At 39.5% G+C, this 11,492-nt stretch overlaps 1 protein-coding gene across 1 annotated transcript in view; it reads right to left on the bottom strand.

Annotated features, from left to right (window-relative positions):
* Positions 1-11,492, bottom strand: part of LOC107726660 (neurotrophic tyrosine kinase, receptor, type 1) — a 34,734-nt gene that overhangs the window by 17,171 nt on the left and 6,071 nt on the right. The window contains exons 2-7 of the mRNA XM_016536323.1: positions 6,045-6,119; positions 5,872-5,943; positions 3,623-3,691; positions 3,298-3,449; positions 2,143-2,285; positions 1,679-1,817 (exon numbers count right to left, since the gene is read on the bottom strand). Of these exons, the coding sequence (XP_016391809.1) occupies positions 1,679-1,817; positions 2,143-2,285; positions 3,298-3,449; positions 3,623-3,691; positions 5,872-5,943; positions 6,045-6,119 (650 nt within the window). The remainder of the gene's footprint in view (positions 1-1,678; positions 1,818-2,142; positions 2,286-3,297; positions 3,450-3,622; positions 3,692-5,871; positions 5,944-6,044; positions 6,120-11,492) is intronic.

The raw sequence follows: 11,492 nt of genomic DNA, 5'->3' as shown, positions 1-11,492 counted from the left end.
CACATGGCGGCGGCGGCAACAACAATACTACAGCGAGAATCAAAGTTACGCCTTCTTTCTTTGCGTGCACATTTGGGCGGTGTTATGCAAATCTTCCCACATTGTGATGTAGACATGTGGGGGCGTGTTTAAACGAGCCGTTTTAGGAGGGCGTGGACCAGTCTTAACTTTTATAAAGAATATCTCTTTGGATTTGAGACTTTAGTCTTTGCAACTTTACAGATCTTCTTGATGCACCAAGAGCTTGTAACACTCCAAAGAGAAAGGAAAAATTGAAATCGCATCATATGACCCCTTTAAATTGAAATAAAGCTGACTAAACTAGACTAATCTACTATCCGACTAAATGAAAATTAATAAAAACTAAATTAAAAACTTAATTAATTAAAACTAAATAAAATAAGTTTAAACACTATTACCAAGTGTAAATAAACTAAAATTGAAATAAAAACTAAAACATGATGTGGAATGAATGAAAGCTAAACAGAGCTATTATAGCTTATTATAAACTAAATCAACATATTTTTTATTGGGGGAAAAAAAGTTTTTAGTTTAAAATTTAGTTTAACTTGATGTACTAAAAATAACTGAATGTAAAGCGGAAATAAAACTATATAGGCATTAAAAACGACCAGAAAAATTACAGAAAAAAACTATAATAGTAAAATGATAATTGTACTTCAGTGATACGAATGATAATAAAGCTGAATCTAAAACACAATTAACAAAAATGACTAACGAACGTTACAAAATTACTAAAAATCAAAATGATATTAACATAAAAATAAAATAATTCTAATAATTCAAAATTCTTATAAAAAGTATAATGGGCAGATATATTTCATAATAAGTAGATTTTAGTGGTTTTATATATATATATAGTTATATATATATAAAGGTAATTGCAGCTGCATATCTCTTTGCAATTGTGACTTTATATTTTACAGGGTGACTTTCTTTTTTTAAACTTAATTTCAGTTACTTTTTTTTTTTTTAACTCAGATAAAAAAAACTATTTTGCATAGACATCTATGCAGTTGCATTCAGATTTGAAAATGCACTGATTCACATTTATACAAAACGACAGCCCTAGTAAAAAAGTAATATATTTAAAATGCATTTATTTCATACTAAGTATAGTTAAAATCTATTAACATATTTACTGACAAATAACTCAAGACTTTCTGATTTAAAAATTATAATTAAACTTTATTTGGCGTATTACTTGTGCACAATGCACATTTCTTAATATTAAGTCAAAAATGTATTTTAATGTCACTTTTGATGAGAATTGTATAATATCAGTCTTTAAATGCAAAATACTTAAAGTGTACCTGAAGTATGCTTGCAATAGTTCCACTTTAGCACAATCGAATATACTTAGCATATCTTTAAATTACTTCAGCACTACTTCCACACAATTAAAGTGCATTAAGTACAAAATTAGTTGTTCCAATTTAGCAGACTTTAAGTATACCAGTTTAATTGCAGGGTATTTTATTAAGTACATAAATATGAAAAGGTATTTGTAGTATACTTAGCATAAAATAAATGTATTTCAAATACATTCAAGTACGTTTATTTTTCACTAGGGTGTGTTTTCCAAAAGAAAAACAACAATGTACATAGTAATAAAAAAATGACGGAAATTAAAGAGCAGAAAAGATTCAGCACATACATTCAATGTCTAGCTGCACCATGGCTTCTCCCATTCCAGCGCGATTCTCCGCCTCACAGGTGAGGTTGTGCAGGTTGTCTCCAGACGACATGTTCCTCATGTGGAGAACCAGCTCCAGGGTTGAACCCCAGATTCCTTGCTGCGGACAAGGATGGATGTAGGCAAGATTTAACTGACTGAGAAAGTAAGTCCTGCAACAACGTTTAATCATCCAACCAGATTTTAGTGGACTGGGGTAAGGGGCTTGAACAAGAGTCCTTTCAACCAATTTTACATGTATCAATTGCCCAAAGTGACTTACAACTGAGGAATACTACATCAAAAGGGTTAGAGTTATGATTGCATGTTTTTTATGTCCCAGTATCAACAAATGACCTTCATTCAAGTACATGGTTAATCACATTGGGCAGTTTCCATCGATTACTTCATTGACAGCGTCCTTATCTGAAAGCAGTGGCATGTACCTGCAGGGTCCAGTTGGACTGTAGATGCTCTGTTCTCCAGCGGATCGTCGGTGTTGGTACTCCAGTCACCAGACAGGTAAATGTCAGATTTCCACCTCCTTGAGTGGTCAGTGTCGATGGGTGAATTGTGACCTCAGGAATGCCTTCAGACCACAAAACATTTAGCCAGTTTTAGTTTAAGGACATTGAGAAAGAACAGAAAACAAAGGGGAAGAAGATCAGGAAATATCACACTATAAAGTGTGTCTACTTCAGATAAATGCTGTTCTTTTGAACATTCTATTAATCAAAAGATCCTGGGAAAAAAAGGATGACAATTGTTTGCAACATTGATAATAATGAGAAATGTTGCTTAAGCACCAAATCAGCATATTAGAATGATTTCTAAAGGATTGTGTGACACTGAAGACTGGAGTAATGATGCTGAAAATTCAGCTTTGCATCACAGGAATAAATTACATTTCAAACTATATTCAAATAGAAAACAGTTATTTGGAATTGTAATAATATTTCACAGTTTTTACTCTATTTTTGATCAAATAAATGCAGCCTTAGTATGAGAGACTCCAAATTTGTGACCCTGGAGCACAAAACCAGTCAATTTTTTTAAATTGAGATTTATGCATTTATACATCTGAAAGCTGAATAAATAAGCTTTCCATTGGTGTATGGTTTGTTAGGATGGGACAATATTTGTCCGAGATACATTTACAAAATATCTTCATGGAACATGATCTTTACTTAATATCCTAATGATTTTGGGCATAAAAGAAAAATCAATAATTTTGACCCATACAATGTATTTTTGGCTATTGCTACAAATATACCCCAGCGACTTAAGACTGCTTTTGTGCTCCAGGGTCACATTTATTATTCAACAATGGTGTGTGAAATATTGTAAAGTATCAATCATGACAATTTTGTTTCAATATCTTAAAGGCAAAGTATGTAATTGATCATAAATAATGATTATTTCAAACAGGTTTCCTAAACACTTGCCATTGGTCGGTCAAATGAATAGCTCCGTCCCAAGTTTTTGGGGAAATCAGTCTATGAATGGCTTGTTTATTGTCTCTTCACTTTAAACGGGATAGAAGTAAGTAGAATAAGACACTGTATCCTGAAATATGTTTCGTTCCAGATAAGAGCACTTACTGCAGTTATCCATTTCAAATGCATCCAGCTGAATGTTGTTGCCATTGTACATGCAGTTTTGTTGAGAGTCAGTGTCGCTTTGTCTTTTTCTGTGCCACTGCTGAAGCCAGTAAATGTCACATGAGCAGGTGAGCGCATTGTCCCTCAAGATTCTGTGCAAAAGAGAAGCAGGTGTCATTTCTTATGCTTATTTCTTGCTTTTTGCGCAGGACCTCAGATCTGTCATTGAAACTTTTCAGACAGAGGTCAATTGTTCACATTTTCGGTCTCGAATCACCAGCAGAGTAGAATACATCTGTAAATCTCAGTGCAGCGTGTTACTCACAGACTCAACAGAGGGACCGATTGGAACACCCTCCAACTGATATGCACCAGTGAATTTGAGGCCAGGTTTCTGTAAGACAAGAGAAGATGTGAATTACACATGCAAAAGAGAGATGCATATTCTCATGCATTCAATTCTATGAGCTCTGTTGTACAACAGTTAAATAGACTCTTCATAAATAGGACTATTTTCTTTAAAAAATCAAATAAAAAATATAGTGTAGACAGCTCAGATACAGAGAGTTTACCCTGTTTGGAGGAATTTTATCACATAACTAGATTTTTATGTTTTCTGACGAGAGTATAAATACTGTAAAATGTGCTGCTGTGATGCTACACCGGGGAAAAAAAAGATAATTTCACTCAGAAATTGCTAATAAATGTAACAAACAATTACCAAAAAACAGCAAGTAACACAGAATTAAATGTAATTTTGAAGTAGAAAAACTGAATATTATTTTTAGTCACACTTTACTTAAAGCCTTTATGTGTAATGCATTATAATAATATCATAATATACATTATATATATATATATATATATATATAAAATAATTGTAACCAAAGTTAAAATGCACTATAATGTTTTCAGATTCCTTACATCTGGTGGTTTGTAATATGTTTTATTGAAATACTAAATACATTCATATCATACATTACATTTTAAGGTGCATTACAAGGCATAATTAATGCACTGACAATAAATTTTTAATGCATTAACTCATAAATAAATAAAGTAAAGTGGTACTATATTTGACTAATATTCAATATAATTACTATATTTAGGAATATAGTTACTAAAATTAAAACTATTAAAAATAGTTTTTTTTCTAATTAAAATAAAGCTGAAATAAAATATACATGTTAGATTAAAAACCTTAAAACAAAAATTGAATGAAAATTTGAAATGTTGCCTTGGTAACCAAGTAAGATAAAATAAGTTGAAGTAAAATTGCTAAGACTGAAAAAAAGGCTTAATAGAAATACAAAAAAATCACAAAAGCACATTAAAAATTACTAAAACCTAAGCTAAAAATGAAAACTGAAATGATAAAAAAATAACAGCCAATTGAAAATAATAATAAATACTCTAATTGTATATAAATAATTCCAAAATAACACTACCTGCAAGACATTGTTTTGGTATTTAGATAAACACTTTAATGTAAGTGGGATTTTTATTTTTTTTTAGCAGTTTTATTGTCCTCCAGTTGATAATCTAAAGTCCACTCACTTAGAAAAGTAAAAATACCATGATTTGAGTTATTTTTTATGTCTGCAGCACAAACATACAGTATGCTTTATGCTCCAAAGAGCAATATTTAAGCTTAGGAGTTTGTATAAATCTCAAACCTCATACATGAGCGGCAGTAACAAGATTCAATGCAGCAAAATATTTCATAGCAGCACCGCATTTCTAAATAGCACTGGCACGCATCTCTCTGTATTGGCTGACAACTGGACTCAAGCTTAATTAGTTGAGTGAATTTCTTCTCTTTCTCACAGACAAGCTAAAACAAATTTGACTAAGAGCGAGAGAGTGAATTTTGAAGACCTGTGTGTTCACCGCACACAGTTTCATGGATATTTTGCATCGTTTTGTGAACAGAAAACTTCTCAATTCATGGTTTCTGATTCTTCGTTGTCCTGTCTAATTGAATTTGCGAGATGGAAGCTGAAATCTAAATGAAGAGAGATGACAGTGACTATGTAAAGCGCTTTGAGTGCCTAGAAAAGCGCTATATAAATGTAATTAATTATTATTATTATTATTATAAATAATCACAGAATTGTTCATTTTTGGGTGAACTGTTCATTTAATTTGCAAAAGCCTCTGTCACATGATTGCATTGCAAATAGCAAATCAGGAAGAACTACTGGATGTCATGTTATGTAATTAATATTCATGAGCCAAGCTGATTTTATAAAGTCAAACACCTACCAAACACAGTTTTTCAGATTGCTCTTATGCTCTTGAAATACATGATGATTATCTCTGCAAATTTCCTTTTGAATTATGGGAAAATGAATGCATTCAAATGATTTCTGGATGTGAAATGTGGAAATGTTTTCCTCCGTATTCATTTGGTTGATGACTAACTTTAAATGTGTCTTGGGTTTTTACCACCTGAGACCAATAAAGCAGCTTCACTTATCAGGAGGGAAGAGGGTTTGAAATGATTGACAGGTACAAGCTCTGAGACCCAAGTGTATTGTGGGAAGGTCAGTCGTATATCTAAAGAATACTCACACATACTGAAGCTTGAAATTATGCTGGAATGCATTTTCAGAGATGTACACCAACCCACAATCTGTGACCGTCCTGAAATACATATATGAATGCACAAAGTCTCATTAAAACCTTAAGTTGCTTGAAAATCTTTTGGAATCTTATACATCTTTTGTAGACTGTGTTATACTTACAGGTTCTTCAGTTCTCTGTAGTTGGTGAGGTCTATGTCTGTGATGTTCTCCAGGTTGGCTTGACTCTCTATGTAGCTAGAGGGTTGAAACGAAAGAACAGGTTGAAATTCGACTAAAATAATGCTGCATTAAAACAGGTCCCTCTAGTAATAATCATGATCAATGTCATTAATTCAAATCTGAAACTGTTTACCATATGTTAGTGTTACAGTATATTTCATTGCTGCACTTTATTTCTGATTTTGTGATTCTGATTCTGATTCACCTCTGAAACAACTTTCTATTTCAGATGATGCCACAAATCCATCCTACTTAACTCTCCAGCCATTGGACTCCATTCTGGTATGTAATGCCCACTTTTCATTGAATCACATCCTACATTTTTTTTTTTTCAGTGATTATCTTTTTAAAATCGGAAACATGTTACATTATGAAAGTAAAATAGTTTTCAAACTGAATTTCTTGTTGACTAAGGCTTATCTTGCTTTGTTGAAATATCTCAAATATATATAAAAACAAAAAAAAAACTTGGAAGTGCAGCCACCCAAGTTCCCTTTCAGTCGGTCACTTTCGACGTCACGTCAGTGACCGAAGAATTGGATGAATTTGCGAGATGGAAGCTGAAATCTAAATGAAGAGAGATGACAGTGACTGATTCGCACATATAGATTCTCTGTGGCAGGGCTAATGGGGGCCAGCAAGGGTTCAAATATTTGTTTTCCCTACTCCCAAAAGTTCATGTCAGATGGTTCGGCCTATCTATTACAGCTCGATTCTACCGTAAGGGAGAAAGCGTCTGAGAATAGCAGCTGCCGCTTCATCCTGACGTCGAGAGGAGGGGGGGGCAGTGGATTAAAGAACCGAAGTCACGTCAGGCGGGTCAGGAGAATAAAAGATAGACTCGTTTATGCTTATGATTTTTATACTGTACATCCCCACCGCCACACGATGCTCGCAGAGAAACAGACACATCTGGTCCTCTGCACAGCCCTCTGTGAAATATTGATTGCGTGATAATGGACCCTTAGTGGAGTGTATTTATTATGCATCAGTTGTCAGTAATACGCCAAAGTGGGTGAGTAAAAGGTGACTGCTAGATATGCTCTCATGTTTCCCCAGAACCTTCCCGTTCCCCCCTCCTGTGTGACCGCTTTCCCCCACATCAACAACAGTGGGCATGTCGCATACACTGAGAGATAACGATTACAAGATAGTGGAGATAAGGGTCAACAACCTTTCGGCTAATGTCGTCAGTGTTTAGTTGATGCTGTGATTAGAAATCTTCCCTTCAGGAGGAAATAGATGTCAGATCTTTGAGCCTTAAAAAAGATCATTTGAAAGTAGTTATGCTTCTATACTGAAAAAAAGAAACAATTTTTTTACTCGGAAATTGCTAGTCAATTTCACAATGACAAAGAATTGAGTAACACATTGAATAAAACATGAAATTTAGTATTTTCTAGTAAAACATACTTTTTATTTACAACTTTGAAAAATCATTTTTACACTGTATTTTTAGTTATTGACTTCATGGTTTATGTTATGTACCTTTATTCTAAGACATTTGCTGAGGAGGTTGTATAAGGAGGATCTATAATGTGATGTTTGATAAATCGGAAACATGTTACATTATGAAAGTAAAATAGTTTTCAAACTGAATTTCTTGTTGACTAAGGCTTATCTTGCTTTGTTGAAATATCTCAAATATATATAAAAACAAAAAAAAAACTTGGAAGTGCAGCCACCCAAGTTCCCTTTCAGTCGGTCACTTTCGACGTCACGTCAGTGACCGAAGAATTGGAAATCTCGCCAGAGAGACCAATCTACTTCGAGTGTAAACTAAACGAGCCAATCCCAATAGGCAGCAGATGCACCACATATTCAGCTTTTCGCTTCGGAGCCGAGCGATATCATCGTTCTGCTCCTGCCAAGCTTTGAGTGAATGGATGAGTTCAGCGCGCTCTCTGGGAGCTTTTTGTGTTGGCGGAATGGCGCGGTCATTTTTCCCGTGTTGAGTGGGTTGCACACATCAGGCTGCACTACCCACTGTTTGTGTTGCAGGCGGTCATTTCCCCTGTGCGCTTCAGCACGCTAAAAGAGCCTTTTTCCCTGAAAGAGCATTCACGGGTGGGCGCGTCTTTTTAAAGACAATGTTGTGTCTGTGCCAACTTGATGCTGCGTCTTTGTAAAGACGACGTTGCGTCTTGGCATAGATGCCGTTTCACCCGTGCGTTTCTGTATGCGGTCGTTATCTGGCGGCGGGTGATGGTCACGATCGCTGCCTCACGTGCCTTGGCGTCAAGCACGCTGAGGTTGCTTTCGTGGATGAGTCATGTTCTCATTGGGGGAAGATGACCATCTCGGAGTTACGGGCCAGGCTCCATTATCTCAAAAGGAGTGGAGTTCTGGTGCCTCTGTCTTGATCTAGTTCTCTTCTTGGCAGAAGTCAGGGGAGGACTACTTCAGGCAGTAGCTTGGGTGGTCTGAGGATCACAGTGGTGGCGACCCCTCCGAGGATCCAACCTCCGAAGGTCCCTCACTCCTCTAGCACTCCGCAACCAGTTGAGCTCCCTCAGGAACGTGCTGGGCTCTCTGAAAGGAGCGTACCAGCCGTATCCTTTGGGGCTCATCCCGACGATCGGAGCCGGAGCTCTTTGGAGAGGAAGATTCAGCTGCACTGCCACCCTCCGGGATGGTAGCAAAGCCTGAATCGGATCCAGAGATGACAGCTATGCTTTCCCGGGCAGCCGAGAGGGTAGGGCTCGAGTGGAAACAAACTTGCAGTTGTGTCCTAACCTCGAGGTTGACTGGTTGGATTGCTAGTCAATTTCACAATGACAAAGAATTGAGTAACACATTGAATAAAACATGAAATTTAGTATTTTCTAGTAAAACATACTTTTTATTTACAACTTTGAAAAATCATTTTTACACTGTATTTTTAGTTATTGACTTCATGGTTTATGTTATGTACCTTTATTCTAAGACATTTGCTGAGGAGGTTGTATAAGGAGGATCTATAATGTGATGTTTGATTTGTTATATATGATTTAAATGACATCAATTGTTGCCACACTTTTTGGGAAATCATCATTATAAAATTGTTATTATTTAATCGCCCTCATGTCATTCCAAAACATGGGTTTTTTGGTTTTTTTTACTTTTTCATCCAGCAACAATTCAACTGAAAAGCATACATAAATACAAAACAAAGAATTCAATATGGGGACTATTCAAAATGTTTCAAGTCTGTAGAAAAAAATAACTGCATACAGGTTTATGAAGTGAAGTATGATTTGTTGTAAACATGATTTTCATGAGATCAAGGGCTTAGAAAGCATTGTTGTCTCTTTTTGGAAAATCATAATTATTATTATTATTTATTTATTTTTAATTTTTTTTAGATTTTAAATGAATAATTCCCCAAATCAGGCTGCACTACCCCTTGTTTGTGTTGCAGGCGGCCATCTCCCCTGTATGCTTCAGCACGCTAAAAGAGCCTTTTTCCCTAAAAGAGCATTCACGGGTGGGCGCGTCTTTTTAAAGACAATGTTGTGTCTGTGCCAACTTGATGCTGCGTCTTTGTAAAGACGACGTTGCGTCTTGGCATAGATGCCGTTTCACCCGTGCGTTTCTGTATGCGGTCGTTATCTGGCGGCGGGTGATGGTCACGATCGCTGCCTCACGTGCCTTGGCGTCAAGCACGCTGAGGTTGCTTTCGTGGATGAGTCATGTTCTCATTGGGGGAAGATGACCATCTCGGAGTTACGGGCCAGGCTCCATTATCTCAAAAGGAGTGGAGTTCTGGTGCCTCTGTCTTGATCTAGTTCTCTTCTTGGCAGAAGTCAGGGGAGGACTACTTCAGGCAGTAGCTTGGGTGGTCTGAGGATCACAGTGGTGGCGACCCCTCCGAGGATCCAACCTCCGAAGGTCCCTCACTCCTCTAGCACTCCGCAACCAGTTGAGCTCCCTCAGGAACGTGCTGGGCTCTCTGAAAGGAGCGTACCAGCCGTATCCTTTGGGGCTCATCCCGACGATCGGAGCCGGAGCTCTTTGGAGAGGAAGATTCAGCTGCACTGCCACCCTCCGGGATGGTAGCAAAGCCTGAATCGGATCCAGAGATGACAGCTATGCTTTCCCGGGCAGCCGAGAGGGTAGGGCTCGAGTGGAAACAAACTTGCAGTTGTGTCCTAATACCGCCTCCACCTGGTGGGTCAAACCGTCCCTTCCCTCCCGGGCCTGTAAGTATTCGTCTGGTCTGACCGGCACGAGAGGCCCCGGTAGAGCGGTCGGTAGCGATGCAGTTGTGTCCTAATACCGCCTCCACCTGGTGGGTCAAACCGTCCCTTCCCTCCCGGGCCTGTAAGTATTCGTCTGGTCTGACCGGCAGTGCTTATGCGGCCTGTGGAGAGGCTACCTCCGCCTTACACGCCATGGCGTTACTGCAGGTCCACCAGGCTCAAGCACTGAAAGACCTGCACGAGGATGGTCATGATCCGGAAGTTTTAAAGGAACTCCGAACTGCAACTGACCTCACGCTCCGAGCGACGAAGGTCACAGCGAGTTCTCTGGGTCATGCGATGTCCACGCTTGTGGTCCAGGAGCGCCATCTCTGGCTGTGTCTGGCCGACATGAGGGACGCCGACAAAGTGTGGTTCCTCAATGCCCCCGTGTCCCAGACCGGCCTCTTCGGCGATGCGGTCGAGAGCTTCGCCCAGCAGTTCTCGGCTGCACAGAAGCAGACTGAGGCGATTCGTCACATGCACGAGGGTGGTCACGATCCGGAAGTTCTGAAAGAGCTCCGAACCGCCACTGACCTCACGCTCCGAGCGACGAAGGTCACAGCGAGTTCTCTGGGTCATGCGATGTCCACGCTTGTGGTCCAGGAGCGCCATCTCTGGCTGTGTCTGGCCGACATGAGGGACGCCGACAAAGTGTGGTTCCTCAATGCCCCCGTGTCCCAGACCGGCCTCTTCGGCGATGCGGTCGAGAGCTTCGCCCAGCAGTTCTCGGCTGCACAGAAGCAGACTGAGGCGATTCGTCACATCCTGCCCCGGCAGGCAGCTGCTGCCCCCACCCATCCGCCGGCCGCAGCAACTCAGCCTGCTTGTCGCCGAGGGCGTCCGCCCCCGCTCCCGCGCCGCAGCCGCAGCAGCCTCCAGCTAAGCAGCACTGTGAAACCGGTCGCAGGGCAGCCGCCCCGCCCGTCCAGGCCTCCACCGAACATGGTGGTAAGCGGCCCTGTGAAGGGCGACCCAGAGATGGAGGGAGCCGCTCTTCGGGAGATGGTGAACGCACCACTCCCTCCCCCGGAGGAGGGCCGGGTGGAGAACCTTTTGTTTCGTTTTTTCCCGCCGTTGGCCTCACGCGGACGGACCAACGCCAGACTGCACTCATCCTCCTCCTTCGCCAGGCGGCAGCAGCGGGCGGTTCGAGAGCGTCAACAAA

This window comes from Sinocyclocheilus rhinocerous, unplaced genomic scaffold (assembly GCF_001515625.1).
Source record: "Sinocyclocheilus rhinocerous isolate Xijiao unplaced genomic scaffold, SAMN03320098_v1.1 scaffold5, whole genome shotgun sequence".
Classification (NCBI taxonomy): Eukaryota; Metazoa; Chordata; class Actinopteri; order Cypriniformes; family Cyprinidae; genus Sinocyclocheilus; species Sinocyclocheilus rhinocerous.
Note: the sequence above shows the minus strand (reverse complement) of the source record. Positions and strands in the feature narration are given on the sequence as shown.